The sequence below is a fragment of the Manis javanica genome, chromosome 10, assembly GCF_040802235.1.
Source record: "Manis javanica isolate MJ-LG chromosome 10, MJ_LKY, whole genome shotgun sequence".
Classification (NCBI taxonomy): Eukaryota; Metazoa; Chordata; class Mammalia; order Pholidota; family Manidae; genus Manis; species Manis javanica.
The window spans coordinates 35,638,749-35,660,299 of NC_133165.1; the positions used below are offsets into that span (position 1 = coordinate 35,638,749).

General features: G+C 54.9%; 1 protein-coding gene and 1 long non-coding RNA gene across 5 annotated transcripts in view; one reads left to right on the forward strand and one right to left on the reverse strand.

The window, feature by feature from the left end:
• Positions 1–791: 791 nt before the first annotated feature.
• LOC118969213 (uncharacterized) lies at positions 792–4,236 on the reverse strand. Its single transcript, XR_005057149.2, has 3 exons — positions 4,103–4,236; positions 1,444–1,540; positions 792–1,031 (listed from the first exon to the last, which is right to left on the reverse strand). It is a non-coding gene; the product is annotated as an uncharacterized lncRNA (long non-coding RNA).
• The window catches only part of CLIP2 (CAP-Gly domain containing linker protein 2), a 112,881-nt gene continuing 95,378 nt past the window's right edge, over positions 4,049–21,551 (forward strand). For 3 of the 4 annotated variants that reach the window (XM_073215189.1, XM_073215190.1, XM_073215191.1), the window contains exons 1-2: positions 4,049–4,376; positions 20,256–20,446. In XM_073215189.1, coding sequence (XP_073071290.1) covers positions 20,323–20,446 — 124 coding nt within the window. In that variant the 5' untranslated portion in view covers positions 4,049–4,376; positions 20,256–20,322. The remainder of the gene's footprint in view (positions 4,377–20,255; positions 20,447–21,551) is intronic. The other variant, XM_037003004.2, reaches the window with a different exon arrangement.

Sequence of the window (21,551 nt, forward strand, 5' to 3'; positions counted from 1 at the left end):
TTCTGAGTTTTTACCTCCCCTTCCAAATTAGGACCATGTGGAAAAAGCCAGATATAATTCCCTCACCTATCACAAAGGTGGTCTACATCCCAGTTCTAGTTAGGCTGTCTCCTGCTTTCCCACATCGACACCTTCCAGTCAAGACACACCTGCGCCTTCCTTTTTTGAAGCTCTCCCTCTCCCCTGCTTGCTGGGAGTTTCCCAAACAGAGGTGATGAGGCTGACTCCCTTGCTAACTGCAAGCTCTGAATAAACAGACTGCTTGCTCTCATCTGGGTGGCCTTCGTTTATTTCTGCAATCCATGCAAAGTTCTTAGCGTGAAACCTACCCTGTAGTAAGTAGTCAGAAATGCCAGCTTTTGGTCACTTAGCTCGAGCCTGGGTTTATCATCTGTCCTTAGGCAATCAGGGAGGCTGCATGGAAAAAGTCCCCAGGACCTTGGAAACCCCAACAGGGAGAGGCGCCCCATCACCCAGTGGGGGAAACCTTCTTTCTCCACTGGGCTCAATCCATTATGGGCTGTACCAACCTGGAGGGAGGTGCCCTGGCTTCCCAACCAACAGGGCTCTGGCAAAGTCCCTGTGTTTGGAAGTAGGGGTGTGGCCTTCAGAGTGACAGCCTCTGGTAGTATCTCCATGGGGATGTCACTCCCAGACCAAGGCCATGTCCAATCATTTTTTAATGTTTTTAACAGAAACACAACATTCAGATAATCATTTGAACAGAAGCAGGTCTTGGGTTAAATTTCTTTTGTTAGTTCGAAAAGCAACACATGTTTATTGTAGGGAAATGCAGAAAAGGAGAGAGAAAAATCCCACGGATTCCCTCCACCCCCAAAGCCCACCAGGGCTACTACCAGTTTTTCCCTCTGCAGTTTACAAGGTTGAGATTCTACTGCACCCACAATTTTATGACGTATATTTTTCAATTGCCATAAACACAGGAGTGTTTCCCCATGTTTTCACAAATTCCTGGTAAAGTGCAGTTTAGAGGCTGTAAAATATTTCATCATGTGGATGTCCCGTTGATTCTAAAAAATAAAATAAAACAATAAAAACTATACCAGAGAGGTAGAAACCGGCAGGGCAGCCAGCCTCAGAAAGCTCTGCCCCGGGCCCCAGGTTATTTCCAACTCTCTTCCTGTGAAAACCCCCCTCTTGTGGGGCTGCCAGTCATGGCCAGTGTCAGCAAGAAAATGGCCAAATCAACACTTTCTGTTGAGACAAAAGGCTGCTGGGAGAGCAGAGCCCCCTACCCCTAGTCCTCCCTGCCTCCCGTCTCCCCATCTCCAGGCATGATGCCCTGCCCAGCTCCACTCTCCTCATCCCTAAATTCATTTGGCTGCAGGAAGCAGAAATCCCAAATCCAAGTTTCAGTGAGATAGAAGTGGTATCTTCTCTCACCAGGAGCAAGCCGAGCAGCAGCAAGGGCAAACAGTGTACCTTGCAGGTGAGTTGCCCCATTCCAGGTAAGGGAACCTAGTACTCAGCATGCAGTGTTGTTCTGAATACCACTGGCAGCTGTCAGTGAGGACAGGACCTGAGGGGTTGGGTGAGAGGAGGGCAGGAGGGTCACGTGAGCATCACAGCAGGACCTGTGTGACTGGGCAAATCCCTGCTTCTCTTTAGACCTCAATTTCCCCACCTGTGCAAGGAAGGGGCCAGGACAAAATGATGGCTTAGTTTCCAACAAGGAACATTCTTAATCTATCCCTGATGGGCTGATGTCTGGAGAACTCTGGCTATTTTCCTGGTTCTAGAAGCCTCAGGTGTCAAAGAAGGAACAGGTGACTCCAGGGTCCAAGTGCCAGAACTCCTCTCCACCATTTGTGTAAATCACATTTTCTGCTACACCTTGCCTGCCACTGTTTTTTTCTGAGCTCTCTTCAGCCCTAGAACTTGGGTGTAAAGATCAGATGGGGCTTCAAGGAGTCTGTGAACTGCTTGGACTTGTCTGCAAAACTGAACGTGTACATGTGCGTGTGTGTGTGTGTGTGTGTGTGCATAAGCCTCTACTGCACATTTGTCTCCATGGATTTCAAAGTTTCAAAGGTGTGTGTGTCCCTAAAAGCTTAAGAACCTCTGGCTTGGACTGGGCCCCGCCCTTTGTTTCCTCTGCTGCTTTCCCTCCCGCACAGTGTCCCAGCCCCGCCAGCTCTAGCCTGGACCCGGCAGCCTTCCAGCTGGTCGCTTAGGGTCTCCTGGGCCTGCCCCCACAAGCTTCCCAGAGCACCTTCTGAGTTGCTTCTGATTGGGTACCACCTGCTTTCCATCACCAGGACCCCCATGACCTTCCTACCACACACTATCCTCAGGGAGAGGAACCTGCAAAAACTTAGGAGAGCAATCTGAAAATGTCCTGCCCTTCACTCTTTGTGCCTCCTCTTCCCTGTGGTGAGAAAAGTCCCTGTTAGAAATCACCTGCTCACAGGAGAAAATCCCAAACTCCTAATAGGCACCTATGTCCTTTCATGACCTGGCTCTGTGAAAAATCAGGTTCAGATTTCTTGAATGCTAACTACTCCTAGGCACTGTTTGTTCTAAGCATGTCACGTGGATTACCATATTCAAACTTGACGACAACCCTAAGAGGTAGTCTATCACTAGCTCCATTTTATAGATGGGGAAACTGAGGCCCAGAGAGGGTTGCCCATCAACTGGTAGGTGATGGAGCTGGATTTTTAGCACTGCACTATGCCTGTGTCTTATCTCTTCATATCCAGATAGTCTATCCCAGCCACATGGAACAATGAGCTCATCAGTTCCTGAAAATAGCCCTCTCCACCTCCAGTGTCCTCATATCCCATCAGATGGACACCTCCTCCGAAGCCTGCTCTTCTCTGGCTCACTCTACACCCTCCTGCTCTTGGTCTCCAGGCCTGGTCCCTGCCCGCCACCAATGGGGACCTTCTCAGGGCTGCTCAGGGCCTAGCCTCCATCGTTACTCATGTGCTGAATTGAATTGAAGCAGGGAAACTTGAGTTTAAGAGGTTAACTCATTTCTCAAAGATTATGGATACCAGGGCAATGGAGGGATGGTAGGGGTCACTTAGCAAATTCATTCAACAGTGTCACTGAGTGTCTGACGTTGGCTGGGCACTGTACTAGGTGCCATAGGGATATAAACAAGCCTGCCTGGTGCCTGCCCTCCCTGAGGCCAGTCTCACTGTACAGACCACAACCTCCCCCCACACCCACATTCCCCTACTCTAGGGAAATGGAGGGGAGTTTGACCTGGGCTTTCAAGGGAAGGGAAGGATGATTTGTCAGAGAAAGGGGGAAGGGCACTACTGGTAAAAGAACCAGCAGGGGCAAAGGCTGGAGGCTACCTTATCAAGAAGGGAAAGACAGAAACAGAGCCACAGAGGCCAGCCATACACAGGCATCTATAGGTGTTGGGATTCGGTTACTTCTGGTTCCTGGGCTGCCACTTAGCCTCGGCCTCTCGCCAGGAGGCACCCGGGCAGCTGTATCCACTCCTCCATGTCGCAGAAGACAGATCCTGCCACGGGGAGGAGGGTGCAGGGTTCATCTGTATCTTGGGTACCACTTTTTCTAAAAACGGGTTGGAAGCAATTCGCCAAGACAGCAGTGCCATTTATCCTCACCCGCTATGGTCTCAAGGTAGCTCAGTAAGACTTTAGTTCTTAACTCGGCTATACTGTCCCCTCCTCATCCCTTTCTGTCCAGTCCGAATGTCACCCCCTCTGTGAAGTCTTCCCGGAAACTCCAGGAACCTCTCATTCCCTCCCCCCAGCTTCCCGAGCTTCCATCTCTCCCAATGGCCTGCAACATCCTTGAGATGTACTTTCGCCAAACACGGTTTGAGCGCCTATAAGTGCCCAGCACTTAGATGGGTGTTGGCGCACCAGGATGCCCCACAACTGCCTGCGGCCCGCGGAGCACCGGGTTCCGCCGCATTTTCCGCCCGCCCGCCCCCTGGCGGCGCCGCGCCGCGGCCTGAGAACCGCGAGGACGCGCGGGCGCGCGCCTGCCCACCCGGCCGCGGCAGCGCCAGGCCCCGCCCCCCACGCCCGCCCCGGCGCGGCCCCTTTTGTTCCCTCCCGGAGCCCAGCCGCTCGCTCCGTCCCGCTCAGCTCACCTCGGCTCGGCCGCGGGGCGCGCGGGCGGCGGCTGGGCGGCCTCGATCAGCGCCTTCCGCCTTCCCGCCGCTGCCGCCGCTCGGCTGCGGACGCGGCGCGAGGCCCGGGCCCGAGCGTGAGCGCAGAGCCCCGGTGCCAGGAGGGGCTGCGGCCGGTGGGCAGCGCGCCGGGCGGGGGCCGCAGCATCCTCTCCCCCCTTGGCGCCTGGGCCGGGAGAGGAGGAGGCCGGGCGCCGGGCTGCCCGCCGCCCAGCGAGATGCTGGAGGGGCGAAGGTAGGAGCAGCCGGGGAACCTCCAGGGAGGGGTCTCGCCGGGCAACAAAGGAGAAAGGGATGCGGGAGGCGGCGGCGGCGGCCGCCCCGGCCCGGCAGAAGCGGGCGGCAGTGGCGGAAGGAATGTCGAGGCGTGGGAAAGGCCGGGAGTCGGGGCCGCCGGTGGGCGTGAGCGGGCGCGAGTCCTAGGGTGCACCCCCAACTTCTCCGTTGCCTGCAGGCGAGGAGAGGGCGCTGCTGGCTTTGCGGGGCGCTTCCCGGGCTGCGGGTCCCCTTGGTGAAGGTATCACCAGCTCCTTCGGTGCCCCTCTCCCCGGATGGGGGTTCGGCGCATCCACGGGAGGCCGCTTGTCCACCTCTCAAGGGCAGCGCGGGGCTCCTGGGCGCGCGCGCCGCAGGGCTCCCTGGGCTCACAGGCCCGGAGTGCACAGCCTGGTGGGCGCGGCCACACAGCCCCCTTCTCCAGACGCGCCGTCTGGGAGAACACGGAACCTCCACCTCAGGCTGGGGTCGCCTGGCCGATGCCCTTTGCAAAACTTGGTTGAAGTGCAGGGCGGAGTTGGTAGGGGGAGGCCGGGGTAAGGCAGTTTACCGCAGGGGTGCCCCCCCAAACGGGCGCTGGTGGCTGGTGAGGCAGCATATTTTCTGCCCTCCCCACTGGGAGGGGCTACGGCCGCTGAGGATGCGTCCAGGGCCTGCCCGTTTGGACCCTTCAGGCGGGGCCTGGGCGGGGTTGGGTGTCCACTGGGCACTGCCACGCAGGCTCCGGTCCCACTTTGGGAGAGAGGGGCAGAGGGGGCATCTTGGGGGAGCCACCCAGCATTGCATACCCCAGCCTCTGAGTCCCAGCCTTCTTTCTGGGTGAGAAGTGGGAGTCCAGTGTGAGGGGGACAGCCATCACATGTAAGATGCCCTAGGGAGGCTAGTGGGGGTGGGGCTGGCCTAGGGCTGAGGGCAGAGGAGGAGGAGGGTGCAGGGAGCACCACGTGGGGGAGACTCCCAACCAGTTGTAATGTAAACAATGAGCCCTTCATTCATCCAGCTGCTGTCACCTGGCCCAGCACTTCCAGGAGCTGGCAGGTACACTGAACAGGGGCCTCGCTCCCTCCAGGGAGCACAGTCCTGCGGTGGCATCTGAGGAGTTCAGTGGTGGGGAGCTGGGAGCACAGACAAGGGCACCTGGAGGATGCGGTGGAGCGGCAGCTTGATAGAGCACCACGTGGAAGCTGGCTGCCAGGATGCCAAAGGGGGCTCGAGAAAGAGGAAATAGAGAGGGCAGGGTTTGGAGTTAGGAGAGAAGGCAGGAGGCCTGGTGGCTGTTGGGTTAGAGGAGCAGCAAAGAATATAGGTGACTGGGGCATGCGGATTAAGGCAGGTGAAGTTCTGTTGAGGGAGGGGATTGTTGTGTCCTGCCTGCTTTCCCAGGGGAGCCCCCAGGTACCCTCTGTGAGCAGTAAGCCCACCAGGATGCACTGGTGTCTGCAGTGCCTGACCCAGGAGTGATGTGGGACAGGTGGGGGTGGAGGGGTAGAGATGGAGAGGAGCTCTTAAGACAGCCTGGTGGAGGGGACCTTGGAGGAGCCTCTGCACACAGGAGTGTGTCCTTCACACACCTGCAAGCCCCCAGGTGCACCCAGCAGGTTGGGGAAGTGGTGCCTGGCATTCTGCACCCATAGCCCACAATCCCAAGTGGGGAATCCACCCACAGGGCACCAATCCTTTCTCTGCTTCAGCTGTCAGCTTTGGTGGTTAAGAGTTCTAATGCTGGAGCCTGACAGCCTGGGTTCAAATCCCAGCTCTACCACTTACTAGCTGAGTGACCTCAGACAAGTCACTATAGTTCTCTGCCTCAATTTCCCTATCTATAAAATGAGGAAGTTTATGATATCTACCTTTGGGGATGTTGAGAAAAGTGAATGGATGGATGTGTGTAAAGTGTGTCTGTAACAGAGCAAATGCCCAGTGTTTGTTCTAACTGCTGCACTGAGTGGCCCTCAGCACACATGTGTGCATGCACACACACACACGGCTCATCCCCTCCCAGTTGTTGGTCCATGAGCAGGCAGTACTTACTGCCCGTTACCCTCTCCCCAGGCCCTTCTCCCAGCCTCACTGCAGCCTCCTCCCACGGCTGTTCTCTTTGCATTGTTCTGGGGGCAGTTCCCTCCCTCCCTGCCACCCTAGCGATTGATCCTGCCCTCTCGATGCCATTTATCCTACCTCTGCTTCCATGCCCAGAGGAGGGGTGCTGCATGCGTGACCCTCTTGACTCCCTGCTGTCTTAGTCTGGGCTGCTGTAGCAAATGCCACAGACTGGCTGGCTTGTGAACAACAGAAATGTATTTCTCACAATTTTGGAGGCTGGAAGTCCAAGATCAGGGTGTCAGCACAGTCAGGTAAAGGCCCTCTTCTGGGTGGCAGACTCCTTGCATCCTCCCATGGTGGAAGGGGTGAGGGAGCTCTCTGGGGTCCCTTTTATAAGGGCATTATTCCCATTCATGAAGGTGCCACCCTCATGACCTAATCGCCCCCTAAAGGCCCCACCTCTGACACCATCACTTTGGGGGTTAGGTTCCATATAAATTTAGGAGGACACAGACAACCAGAACGCATCTGCCCAGTGGTTCTTGGGGAGAATGTCAACCTTTATATAGGTTTAAAAACAACACAGATAGAGAGCTTACTGTATGCCAGGAACTGTTTTGAGCTCTCTAAATGCCCGTATTATTTGCAGATATCTTAAATTAATATCTTAATTGCTTACGTTATGCACCTGAGGATATCAAGGCATTGAGAAGTTTCCCTGTTTGCCTTCTATGCATTTGTTAAGCACCTAGTGTGTGCCTGGGAAACATGCCCCCTTCACCATGCATTTCTCTACCTAGGACGGTTCACTACAGCACGTTTTTTGGCTGTGCCTACCTCAGACACTGCTGCCCTACACATCTGCTCAAGTACAAAGTCCAAACATTGGCTCTCAGAGCCCACCCCCAGCTGGCTATGCCTCAGTTTCCCAGCACAGCTCTGCCCATGCTTCCATGCTGGCCCCACCCAGATGTGCCTTGGCGTCTCTAAACTGAGTAGTGGGCATGGCTTGATGAGAAGGGCTGGCCTGGTGAGCGAGGGCAGGGAGGGCCTGACCTGTGTCTTTGGGGTTATTTTGTTGCAGGGAACAAGAACCTCCTCCAATTAGGTTAAGTGAAAAGGGAGTGAAGAGGAAAGCATGGGAACTCGTGTAGCAAACAGTTGCAGGCGGCCTGGCTCCCCCAGGACCCGGGAGCTGGCAGGCAGCCTCTGTGCTTCCTTCTCTCTGGACTGCGGTTTCTTTTTCTGCACTTCTCCCCCCAGCCTCTGTCCCTTCTTCTCTCGCTGTAGGCTGGCTCTCTGATTGTTGTTGTGGCTGCCCTGAATGGTGGCTTCAGCTTGAGGCCACAGGACCTCACCTCCTAGGGACAGTCCCTCAATCTCAGGGTGACAGAGAGACCATTAGGCCCAGCTGGAGTGAGGGCATCCACCCCATCCTCCCAGCTGGTAGGGGCAGGCCTCATGGTCTCTGGGGCTGGGTGGGGTCAGTGCTGGGCACAGCTGGTACAGCGTCGGCTGCGTGGATGGTGTGTGCTGTGTGTTGGGGCAGGACAGGCTAATGGGGACACCCCTGTCCTTGAGAGCTCACGGTCTGATGGGAGGGGCAGGCCATGGCCACCATCTGGTGCATGGGTCCCCACCACCCAGCAGCATGATTTGTTGGGACGTGCCGGAGCCCTCTGGTTTGGCCTGTGTTGGGAGGGGAGGGCGGGAGGGCAGGGCCTGCGCATCTCCGGCCTCCCCCAGCCCTGGCTCGGGAGCCGAGGAGGATCCCTCCCCTTGGGACCTGGGGATTGGGGGTCCGGGTGCCAGCATGGGACCTGAGCCACCCTGTCCCACCACTCCCTTCTCTGGGCTGTGAGGCCAGGCTCAATGAATAGAAACCGTAATTCAAAACTCATGTTTTCAGAGGAAATGCTTTAGAATGGTAATGAAATGTTTCCCTTCTGAGTAGAAAGCAGAGCAGGTCAGGTGGTTTTTATTAACAAGGCATAAGTTTGGGGCCTTTTCCTCTTAACGGCTTCTGTCTCTGCTGAGCTGCTCTTGCTCCATGCCTGGAATCCACTTTCGACTCCAGCTGCAGCCTGGAGAGACACCCACTCCTCATTCACATCCTCCTTTGCCCTTTTGACCTCTTTGCTACAAGAGTGGAATTTGAGGCTTAGGAGCAGTCCCTGGTTTTCTAGCTTGGTTCTTCCAAGTTGAGGCGCTCTGAGGGAGGGAAAGACATTTGGCGTTTTGGATTTTTTTTGCTGCCTGGTATCTGGATTCTGCTCAGGCTGTTCCCCTTTCTGATGGAGGCTGTTCCTTGCATGCATTCATTGGTTTGTTGGTTTGTTCACACAGCTCACATTTCAGCTTCTTTCAGACCAGGGACTGTGCCAGGATCCCAGAGCAGGGGAGGGAAGGTGTCTGAAAGGGTCTTGTGTGTTCTTTGATTCCAGAAAAGACTTGAGGTGATTTGCAAAGATAAATTCAGGATAACAGGATGAAAAAGACATGAGAAAATTGGGGCAAGAGGAAAGCCAGGTAGCAAAACTCAGAGGAAGCCAGAGGAGCTGCTGCACCTTGTCCTGGAGGTAGTTTGACACCATGCTTTCTAGCGGCTGGATCTGAGGGGGAAAATGGGAGGTAGGAGAGGCTTTGTGTTGTCTCCTTGTCTCATGTAAGCTGGTCTATATGTACCACTAAAGCCTAGTGAGGGGCCGCAACCCACGGTGCAGGCCTGGGCCCATGACCACTGGGCACCCAGAAGGCAGAGGAAGGGAGGGGTGGACAGAAGTGTCTTGTGGCCCTCCTAATCCTCCTCCTAGAGCCGCGGTGAGCAGAGGGGCTGGGCTGATGGAGCTGGGCTGGTGCTCACAGCGAGCCCCCTCCACAAGGGTCGGACTGGTCCCTGCCCCAAGAATCCCTAACTTGCAAGGTGGAGTGGGGGCCATGATGCAGGGTGTGCAGAGAGCTCTGGGCACTCCAGGGTGGCCCCAGGAGCTGATTAAGGGACAGAAGTGGGGTGAAGGCATCTAGCAGAACAAGTGGGGTGTCCTCAGGAGCAACAGAAGTTCAGGGACACTGGATCACAGGGCACTGGGGGGCGGGGGCCCAGGAAACAAGGCTAGAGGCAGGTGAAGTGCTGCTGACTGTGGCCTCAGCACCCAGGGCCAGGGGGTGCCCTCCTGACCTCGCCTACATTTGTCCCGTACCTTCAACCTGGGTGCCTGGGGGAGAGTTGGTCTTGCTTCCAAAGAAGCCAAGAGAAGTGGTTAAGAGCGTGGGCTCCAGGGCCAGAGGGCCTGAGTTCAAATTCCATCTCTGCCTTTGATTAGTTGTGATGCCCTAGGCAAGGGTCTTGACCACTTTGGGCCTCAGGTAGATGGTCATAATAGTATCTTCTTCACGGAGCTGTTGTGAAGGTTAAACAAGTTAGCCTGTATCCCGTGCTTAGGCTGGTGTCTGGAGCCTGACAGATGTTCCGGGTCTGTGGCTCCTTGGGCTGGCACAGCACAACGGAGGATGGAGTCTAATCTCACCTGAGCCCACACACCGGAGACACCCACACAGGTTCTGAGTCAAGTGAAGAGGCAAAGAGTGTGCAGTCCTGGGCTGGCTCTGCCCCTGCAGCGGGCCTGCCCTGGGGGCGGGGGGTGGGTGGGTGGGAGGATGCTCAGCAGGTTGCTGTGTTCATTGTTATTGGCAGTAATAATAGCACAGCTGGGGAGAGTCTCTCAGGTCTGCTGGGCACCTGTGCCAGCCTGAGCAGAAACTGCTCTGAGGGCAGGTCTCAGGCTGTGCTTGATCCCCTCCAGTGCTGCAGGCTCACTCCTCTGCATGTTGGCCCCCCCATGGGCTGAGTATCTGCTCTGTGCACTGGGTGTTTTGATGCTGGGCTTCCAGCAGGAGGCTAGTCACTTGGAACACTGAGTTGCCCCCTCTGTCCTCCCCAGAGATGACTCCAAGCTGGCCAGTGAGTGTGGGGAGTGAGGCAGTGGGGTCTGAACAAGCGGCAGGGGTCTCCAACTGAATGAGGGAGGATGAAGTGGCAGAGGAGGGCATTTTCAATCGTTCATGTAGTCATTAAACATTTTGAGCTCCTAAGTGTGCTAGGCGCTGTCCTCGGTACCCAGAGACCAGCGATGAACAAGATATGCAAAGAACCTGCCCTCTTAAAGCTGCTCTCAGGGGGAGGTGAGGGAGTTTGCCAGTGGACAAAAGGAAGGGCATTCTAGGTAGAGGAAACAGCCTGTGCTGGGGATGTGACAGAGTGAGTTTGGGTGTGGGCAGGTGTCTGGCATTCAGCCAGGATTTGATGGTTGGGGGTGGTGGTTACCTTTCTAGAAGCAATAAAACACTGAGGACACGCTATTGACTGACCTCACTCCTCCCACCAAGGTCTGCCCCTCTTCCACTCTTCCCCCACCCCCAGCAGCCCTGGGTTGCCCTTCAGAGGTGTAGGTAGTGTCCATGGTCCTTCTGCTGTTTCATCCCTTCTCCAGGCTGCCATACTCTGGCCCTCCCTAGGGCCTGGTTTGCATCCCCTCTCATGCCATGAAGGGCAGGGCAGAACTACAGTCGGCTCACCTCCCTGCCCCCGTGTGGGAAAGCTCAGGAATGAGAGGACACGGGGGTGGCTGACTCACCTGCCTTCTTTAGGGAAGAAGGTGGTGTTCTGGACGGTTGTTCAATGAGCACAGTACCACTGTGTGCCAGGCCTGGGTGCCTAAACTCCGTGGGGCTCAGGCCTGCGCCCGCCTGCAGGAAGTTCATGGAACCTTGGGGAGATAGGCGCTCCAGCAGGGCCACGTGGTTAGACACCCCACGTGGGGGCAGTCCCATGAATGGGAAGGCCCCAGAGCAGTAGGAACCACACCTGCTTCCTCCACTCCTGCCGCCACCCCACCCCAGCCCATGTAATTAAAAAACAACTTCTGTAGTATCCATACAGAAAAGTGCATGTCAGAATTGTACCTGCTCATGCACCTTTTTCAACTGATATGCCTGTGTAACAGAACGTAAATCCAAATCCGAGCCTGCTGGCTCCCAAATCTCCTCTTGTTCTCCTTCCAGTCAATACCTCTGACCCATGGGGGACCCCCTCCCTGATTTCTAACCATCAGTAAAGTTTCCCCAACTTTGAATTTCATTTTAAATGGAAGCCAACATGCTCCACACGCTCATATCTGGCTGCCTTCACTCAAGCTTATAATCACCAGGTTCACACACATTGTTGCATGTAGTTGTAGTTGGTTCTTGTTGCTGTATTTATTCCATTGTGTGAATAAACTACAATTTATTTTCTCATTTTCCTGTTGATGGATTTTTTTTTCTTTCCAGTTTGGGAGTAGCAGGAATAGCACAAGTCTTTGGGGGCACTTTATACATGTTTCTACTGGGGGCACATGAGGAGTGGAATTGCTGGGTCCCATTCAGCTTTTATATGTGAAGCCAAACTGTTTTCTAGATTGCTTGTACCAGTTGACATCCTTGCTAACAGCCCATGAGTGTTGTGCATATTCCCTGTCCTCACCAATGCTTGGTATGGCCAGGGGGTTTCATTTCCTACATTCTGGTGAGTGCTTGATGTTATGATGATTAACAGAGGTGAATAGCTCTTCCTATTTTCATCGGTCTTTTGAATACCCGCCTCTTGTGAAGTTCTTGGTCAAGTCTTCTGGCAATTTTTCTAACTTGACTTGTTGGAGTTCTTTTTCTATCCTGAATAGGAAACCTTTGTAGGTTATAGGAATTGCAAATGTCTTTTCCCCTTTTATGACTTGCCTTTCTCTCTCTCTCTCTCTCCTTCATGGTATCACTGGATGCATGCACAGAAGCTCTTAATCTTACTTTTGTCTGGTTGATGCATCCTTTCTCTTATTTTTAGCACTTCCAGTGTCTTGTTTAAGAAATCTATGCCTTCTCCAATGTTATGAAGATCTGCGTCTTCTTCTAAAAACTATTGTTTTACCCTTTGCATTTAGATCTGCTGTCCATCTGGAATTCATTTTTATGTATGATGTGAAGCAAGCATATTAGTTTCCTTTTGCTGCTATAACAACTGACCAAAAGCTTAGTGACTTAAAACAACATTAATGTATTATCTTTCAATTCTGGAGGTCAGAAGTCTGAAATGGATCTCACCAGGCTAAAATCAGGGTGTTGGCAGGGTCACTGTCTTTCTAGAGGCCACAGGAAAGAATCTGTTCCCTTACTTTTTCCAGCTTCTAGAGACTGCTCATGTTCTTCGGCTGGTGGTCCTTTCCTCGGTCTTCAAAGCCAGCAATGTCAGGTGAATCCTTCATATGCTGCCATCTCTCTGGTTCTCTCACTTCTGCCTCCCTTTTCCATTTATAAGGACCCTTGTGACCACATTGAGCCTAGCTGTATAGTCCAGAATAATCTCCCCATCTCATAGTCCTCATCTCAAATTGGTCAGCATCCTTAATTCTATGTGCAACCTTAATTTCCTTTTGCCATGTTAACTAAGAAGTTTACAAATTTCAGGGTTGGGGACATGGACATTGTCAGGGGTGGCGGGCTGTTATTCTGCCAACCATAGAAGGGATCATGATTTTTTTCCCATGTGGCTACCCTCTTGTCCTATCATCACTTACTGTAAAAATTGCCTTTTGCTCAGGGGTAATTTTTAGTTGCTTGTGCAAATTTTGACCTTGGGAGGAGGCCTGGCAGGCTTGGTTGGGGAGGAGAGCCCAGGAGATGGGGTAGCTTTCCTGCAGGTATTCAGCCTGGATGTGTTAGATGGCCCTACCACAAAAATCAGAAGAGAGGGTGGCAATAGGGAAAGAGGAATTGGTCCATATTCTGGCCTGAGAGGTGGGACACTGGAGCCTGTTACTTCCTGTTCTGCTCCAGTCGCTGGGGTGACCTCAGCAGACCCCTCCCCTGCCTGGCCTCTGGCTCTGTCTCATCTCAGGGATCCCCTTGCCCAGCACAGGTTTTCTTCATTTGAGTGGTTGAATCTCACTGTCCTGTTCACTTGCTTTGTGACCTTACCTGCCCTGGGCCTCTGTTTTCCATTCTGTGAAATGGGATAAAGGTGGGTCAGAGGGCAGCTTGAGCCCTGCTGGGCCACTCCCTGGGCCTGATGGAGAACCTGTCCTGTAGAGCCAGGCTGATGGCAGCCCTGCATCCCGAGCCCGTGGCAGGCAGGCCTCAGACGTCTAACCGCCAGTGCTGTGGGTGGCCACAGCGTGCTTAGGCATGTAGGTGCATGTGTGTATGTAAGGCAGGGAAGTGTGTTGATGTCCCTTCCCCTCCCTAGACATAGCCCTGGATCCTCTTTGCTCTTTGCTGGGAGACAGGGTCTGAGCCACCTCCAAGCCTGAGGGAAGATGGCCAGGCCCCAAAGTGTCCACATCTGGTAAGACTGACAGGCTGGCCATTCCCAGGGCTCTGCAATCGGCCCAGGCTGTGCACAGAAAAGGGGGGGATGCTGATTTTATAAATCAGGAACTTCAGCCCTGAGCTCGGAGGCTGCAAGGCTGGTGGGCATGTGGACCAGAACCTGGACTTCTGGGTTCAGCCCATGATGGTCACCCAGCCACAGGTGCCAGACAAGCCAGGGACGTGGCCCTGCATCCCACCTCTGGGCTCCTGGCATCCTTCCTCCCCTTCCTTGAAGCCGCATGGGCTGGTGGATCCTGGGCTCCAGCCCCAGCTCTGCTGTGAGGTCTGGGCAGGTCCCTTCCCCAGGCTGGTTCTGGATGGCTGCTAGGCCCCTTGGTTCTCCCAGAGGGACTTGGGACCACAAGCAGGGTTCATCATCACCCTATTATTCTTGGGCTCCTTTGCCCCCACCCCCATGCCCCATCCCTGCCACTAGCTGGCAGCTGTGCCAAGGTTGGGCTGGCTCTAGCTTCCTGTGGGGCCTCAGTGACCAGAGCAGAAGGTGGGTGTGGGGATGGGGGCACAGACAGCTTCCAGCTCCCTGGCTCCCCCTAGCCTGAGGGGCAGCTGGTGTGAGGCTCCAGCTTTGGCTTCTGCCTCAGGCAGACAAGATTCACAGGGAGGGGCCCGTCCCAGCCCTGCCCTGCTCTCTGCTTGCCTGTGGGGGTTCTGGGTTCACCAGTGGATGAAATTCCCTGAGCCTTGATCAAATGCAGACAAAATGAACCTCCCTTCCAAGCATGGGGTTTGTAGGCATGGATGTCACACCACCACTGGGGCCTCTGCTGGATTTGGGGGGTGGGGTACCACTTGTTTCTAGTGTAGGCATTAGTGTTGGCATTCCTAGTGGGGCAGGGCTGGGGAGCCCAAGCCACCCCACACTGAGGCTTGCCTTGGCCTGGTGGTCCACACCTGTGGGGGTCCTCTGGGCCCTGCCCCATTCCTCTGGTTGGGTGTGTATGGGCAGGGGAAGTACTGTCTCCTCTTCCCCTCCCCTGGGTCTGTCTTTAATTTTTTTATTTAAAAACGATTATGAAATAATTTAGGCACTCAGAAAAGGAATGGGATACAATGAGCTCCCATGTACATCTGCAGGCTTTAAAAAACAAATCTTATAAATAGAATGAAGCCCTGGTTACCCCACCCCAGCCCTATTCTCACCCCAAAACCCCATTTCCTGGCTGTTGCATGAAGTTCCTCGATAAGCACCCTATGGGTGCCTCCTGGGTCACACGGCCAGGGTGCCTGCTGGGCCTCTGGTGTGGCTGTAGTGCCCCCAGTTGGGCCCTGGCCCCGTGCCCACCTGTCCTGGCTTCAGTGCTTCACCATCCTTGGTATAGCCCAGCGTTTTGACTTGCTGCCCATCTGACTGGGTGGGAAATGGGATCACCTTTTGGCTTGGGTTTGCATTGACTGCAGCTGTCGGCAGGGCATCCTCTCCTCGAAAGCTGTCTGTTTGTGCCCATCTCTTGTTGGGGTGCCCTCAAGCCTCCCCTCACATTACATATGTGGGTGTCCAGGCCTGTGCCTGGCCACCTCCCCTCCCCCACCTCACCTGTCCCCAGAGACTCTCCCAAGGCCCCATCACTCTGCCCCCTGCCCCTCTCCTTGCATGTCCCAAACTGAGCTCACCCCTCCAGCCCCTACCTTCTCCTGGGTCCCTCCCAGTGTGAGGAGGTTCTCCCACCCCATTGTGCTTAGGGCTTGTGGCACGTGATCAGGGGCCAGTTCATCTCTGTGTGCCACATGGCCTCACCCTCAGGTCACAGGCTCATGAGAAGAGGAGGAGTAGCCCCAGGAAAGCCATCACAGTTGGGGGTGGGGGAGCCTCTGCCTTAAAGGCTGGGCCTCCACCAGCCAGTGTCCTGCCAGAGTGCCTGTCCCCAGGCAGAAGGTCCAGGATGTGAGTGCTGGCAGGTGTCCCACAGCCCGCCTCCTGGTGCCTGCCTCCCTCACCCTCTGGGCCATGCTGGCAGGCTAAAGATGGAGTTTCCACTGCCCCATTTGGCACCTGCCCCCCTTCTGTGGGCCACACCCCAGGCCTCCTGATTGGTGAAAAGTCCTTGGGCCTCATCCCCACTGAAACTACCCCTGCCCCCTACCCCCCGGGGTGACTGTAATGGAAACCCTGAAACACAGCCTGGGTTTGTCTCCAGTAAATGGCAGTTGAGGGCGGCACAAAGGGGGCCTGTTGGTCTGAATGACACCCGCCCGCCCCTCCCACACCAGCTCCTCTGCCTGAGGCCCTGGGGAAGGTGGTGTGTGCACCCTGGGCCTTTGGACATGCTGATGGAGAACAACCATAGTGACAGCCGCCCCTTCCCAGCAGCTGCTGTGTGACTGGCACAGGGGACCTGTGTGGGGCGCTTTCTCAGATCTGCTCATCCGCTCTCCCATGAAGCAGCGGTGCTGTTGCCCATTTTGCAGGTGATGAAACAGGCTCACACCGGCGAAGGTCCCAGTTGCTTGTGGTGGGTCTGGGGCTAGGACCTGCACAGGGCTTACATCTACTCCCCTGCCTCCTAGGCCTCCCCTCCTGCTGCAGTGCAGCGAATTTATCACCACATTCCAGATTTTTCCAAGAAACCCTTCTCTTCCTCTATCCCAGAATCAGGGCTGAGTCATAAAGGGACCGTTGGCCTGAGGCCTTCCCCTCTTCCTGTTCCCCATTCTTTCCCCTGGCTCCCCTTCTCCACGCTCCTCTGGCCCTCCCTGGCCCACAGCTGTTGTGGCCAGGACTGACTGAATCCCCCTCAGTCCTCTCACCCCAGCTCCTTTAGTCCCCTTTGTCAGCAACGCATGTGGGTGCTCTCCAGAGGCTAGGGGTCCCACAAATGTTATTCTATGCCTGGGCCGGACAGTCCAGCCTCCAGGCAGGCAGCGGAGGGCCACACCCATGTCTGGTTCTAGCATAGCCACCAAGCAGTGTGTGCCTTTGGGTGAGTGCCTGAACTTTTCTGAGCTGCAGATGCTCCACCTTTTAGATGGCCATGACCTCCTCTGCCTGGGACAACTCCTGGACCACAAACCTTCAAGGCCTGGCACAAAATAGTTTATTTATACCAGAGACTGCAGAGCTCCTTGGGGTCTGGGAGGGCACAAGGGGAACTGTGGGAACTTCCAAAGCTGGGAAGAGTGTCCCTGGGGGTTTGTGGCCCTGAGGACCTTTGTCCTCTGGGCAGTAGCAGGTGTACTCATTTGGAGATTTCAGCTCTCAGGCTCTGGGCCGGGAACCGTGCCAGGGCTGGGTTCTCAGAGAGGAGAGACTGTGGCCCCACCTGGGGTTGCCTGTGGGCTCCCAGGAGGCAGGATGAAAATAAATAAGAACAGTATCCTTTCTCCTCAGCTCAACTTGTGATCCTAAGGTCTTTGTGGGCCAAAGGTTCCAGGAGACTTCCTGGAGGAAGCGGCATCAGGTTAGGTGTTCCATAGGTGGTTGAAATAGTGTAGCAGGTGGGAGAAAAGGTACCGGTGGGGTCTGGGAGGTGGGAAAGAGGCAAGTGGGGAAGAAATGCAGGCTAATCAGCGCTAAGGCTGGTTGGGGAGCCTCCAATGTCAGGGACATGGTTATAATGCCTGGTCCCTGCCTCAAAGGGCACGTTAGCTGGTAGGGGGCTCAGACCAGCTACTGGGAAGTCATGGTGTCGGACTGCCAGCTGGGCTGATCACCATGAGCCACTCAGTCCTTAATGTTGGGCCCTAAGGAGGTAAGGGGGACATCCTGGTCCTCTCACCGCCATGGGCCAGAGTCATTCATTTAACAGTGATTTATTGAGCACCTGCATGCACCAGGCACCCTTGTCAGACTGAGGATAGCGCAGTCAACGAAACAGACCCATGTCCCTGGTAAAGTCGGGGAGACCAAAGCAGGTGAGTAGGTGGAGAGAACTGGGTGGGGTTGTAATCTTAGAAGGGGACATTGGAGATTTTTTGGGAGAGATTAGCAACAAACCTGAATATTTGATGGAAAAGCATTCCAGGCAGAGGGAACAGCATATGAAAAGTCACTGGGCTCAGAGTGTGTTCAGAGTGATCCAGGAGTGGCCAGAGGCTGGTGCGGCCAGAGTCCCACCATAGGGTAGGATATTCACTGTCTCCAGAGACCACCTTCACTTGCCCTTGCTGGTTCAGTGAGTCCTTCTTAGGCTTGGGGACACAACACAGCCTATCCACGCTCACAGGGAGTCATGTCCACATTGCCTAGATGAATAAGCTAGTTAACAGGCTTCCTGGAGGGCCAGGTTTTGGGAAGCAAAGTTGCAGCCATCTCACACCCCAGCTAACTGCGTGATTCTCAGGCCCCAGAATTCCTGGGGTGCTGGGTCTACAGGATGGGAATGTTGGATTTGGTGGGCTCTGGGAGCCAGGCCAAGACTAGCAGGTATGTCCCATACTCCTATCAGCTCACCTGGATGTGTAGGTCCACCACTCTGTGCTTTGGGAAAGCTTATTTTTCTCTGCTCTTACGGTGGGCAGCCCTGCCGAAGGAGATGTTCCTTCCCATGGCTAGGCCAGGACAAGTAATAGTGTTGATGGCTCCTCTTGCTGGCCTGAGAGCCATTATAAGGACACTTTGCCTATTCCTGCCATGAGCATTGTGTGTTGGCTTCTGTATTAGAGCTTTTTTTGGTTGCAGGCTACAGTGTCCCTCAAATAGGTTTAGGGAGAAAAGGAAAACAGTATACATGTGTGTGAGGATTTGTTGCCTTGTGCAGGCAAAGAGCTCCAGGGATCAGCCTTCAGGTTCAGGTGGATCCAGGCCCTGCAAATCTGAGGACTCAGCTCTGCTCTCTCCATGTTGGCATCACTCCCTGGCAGTCTCTCCCATGTGGTAACTGGGATGGCCCTGCAGCTCTTGGCTTCCCTCCACACCCAGGCAGCCCCAGAGCAAGGAAAGCACCTCTTCCTAAAGGTTCTAGCCAGAGTCCACGCCCTGATGCTCCTTGGATCGTGTGATCTTCCCTCAGCTAAGCATGGGGGCTCCGACCAGGCTTGGATCTTGTGCCCACTGTAGGTGTGTGTAAGGGTCAGCCCATGTAAGTTTTACAGGTCAAGATTGGGGAAGAGGATTCTCTAAAAGGAAATAACCTTCCATGACCAGGAATGGGGTAAGGATATGGCAGACAGAGGGTGTGACATCCCCTACTACATGAGCTCCCAGAGGGCATTGATATCCCTGTTCTCAAAGTCCTGAAGGGGTGACACTTCTGCCCATAGTCTCCATCTGTTCAGTGGATAGTGTACACCCCAAGGCAGGAGCCAGCAGCTCTGGGGCAGAATGGGGTCTGCCCAGTGGTGAGCCCTCCATAAACATTAGGCACAAGAGAGGGCATGTAGGCAGGACAGTGGGGGAGGAAGCCAGGTGACGGTGGGCCTGTCCTTTCTGCCTCTCCTCCAGGCCCTCTTCAGCCAGCCCTATCTCGCTGGCATCTGAACCGATCACCTTAGAGCCTGGACACTTACCCCTCCTAAGAGGCCCCTCTGTCAAAAGCTGGTGCCCCTGTATTCTATGTGTCACACCTGTCTCTGCTTTGTCATTAAGGCATGGAGCTGCAAGTGGGGAAGGGCAGGCAGAGGGCACAGGGAGTCTGTTCTGGCGTGGGACGGAGGGAGCTGTAAGCCTCTCTGAGCATATGTCCCTACATCTGGGGTGGAGTGGACATGTGCTGGGATGGCGAGCCTGAAACTGGAGCATGGCCTTTTGGCAAGGCCAAGCAATGAGCTGGTTGATGAATTAGGTGTTTTTTTGTCTGGCTCACATCAGGGGGATCTGAGTTATTGGCTGTTCCTAGAGGGTCTGGGTCCATTGGAGAGTGAGTGACCCACAGGGCAGCCTGCATGTGTCAGAATCTCCACTGGCCTGTGTTCTGTGGTGAGAGCCATGCTCAGCCACTGTGGCCGTGCTGACTTGCATGGTCCTGGTATCAGCCGTCGGGACTAACACAGCCATTGCTGCTGACCCCCAAGCCTGTTTGCCCCGAGTCTTGTCTCCTGGGCCCAGGAAGCGGGCAGAGGGAGCACGCCTGGCTTCAGAGTGCAGCAGGCCAGGACCTGTGTCCTGCAACATGGCTGCCACGCTGGGCCCACACTTGCTGCTATTGCCTGTGCCTCGGTTTCCCTATCTAGAAAGTGGAGGTGATGTTGGTTCCTGGATAGGCACAAGAGAGGGCGTGTATGCAGGACAGTGGGGGAGGAAGCCAGGTGACGGTGGGCCTGTCCTTTCTGCCTCTTCTCCAGGCCCTCTACAGCCAGCCCTATCTCGCTGGCATCTGAACCGATCACCTTAGAGCCTGGACACTTACCCCTCCTAAGAGGCCCCTCTGTCAAAAGCTGGTGCCCAGATAGGGTGTGGAATCTTGTGATGCTATAATGTGATCACTCTGTTATCTGCCTGCAGGTGAGTGACAATGGTGGAGAGGACGTGATCTGCCTGGGTCCTTCTCTGCACACCGAGTAGCACCACCATGCAGAAGCCCAGTGGCCTGAAGCCCCCTGGCCGTGGGGGGAAACACTCGAGCCCTGTGGGCCGGACGTCGACTGGGTCAGCATCCACCTCTGCTGCGGCAGCAGCCACTGGCTCCAAGGAAGGTATGCAGGGCTAAGGTGGTGGGGCGAGGACTGGGTGGGGCAGTGGTTCTTCTGGAATCTAGGACCAGCCTGGAGGCTGGCCAGCAGTACACGAAAGTTCTTTATGTTTGACTGTTGGTTCCTTTAAACATTAACTAGCAGCCTGCACTGACGCATACTTTATGTGCACTGTTCCTTTCCATGCTCCCCCAGCTTGAGGGGTGGGCAGCACTGTGGGCTCCACTTAGCAATGAGGAAATGGAGGTCCCAGGAGGCATGACACCTTGCTAAGGCCACTAAACCAGTAAAACACAGCCAGGATTCAAACTCCAGCCCCCACTGGCCTCCCTGTCCTGTCCCTGCCAGGGTCTGTGATTGCCCTCATGGAACCAGCCCCTTCTTCCTGCCACCTAGAGCCATGCCCTTAACCTTTTCTTACCTGACCTCCAGTCTTCCTGCTTGTGGGCAGAGCACCTGCCAGGGCAAGGGTAAGGGCCAGGTGCTCTGGCTGGAGGCATCGGCTCTGAGGGCCGACGGGCGGAGGACAGCTGGTAGTTACTTCCTCCGATGGTAAAAGTAAGACAGCCCACTGTGGAGTGTTTGGAAAATTAGGTGCAGGGGTAAAATTGCCTGTAATTGCAGTCACTACAGACAGTTACTATGGTTTATGTTCTTCGTCTTTTTTTCTTACCTATTTGCAATCATGCTGCACGTACAACTCGAAAAGTCCTGGCTCTCAGAGGCTGCTAGTCTGATGGGGAAGGCTGAGTGTCACGAGTTCCCATAAGGATAAGCAAAAGCCTTCCCTAGGGAGGGGACGTATGAGCTGAGGTCTGGAGGGTGACAGTTTGCTAGATGAAGAGGGGAGGGTATTCCAGGCAGAGAGAATGGCACATGCAAAGGCCCAGTGGCATAAGAGAGCCTGGTGAGTACAAGGAGGGAAAGAAATGGGTGTGGCTGGAACGTGAGGAGCATGGCATATGCTGGTGAGATGGGGCTGAGCAGGGTCAGAGTTAGTTTGGGGTCTTACAGGGCATTTCACTTCCATCTTAATAACAGTGGGACGCCACTGGAGAGTTTCAAATCAAAAGGAATTTGATAGGAGGTAGAAAATTTTTCTTAACCC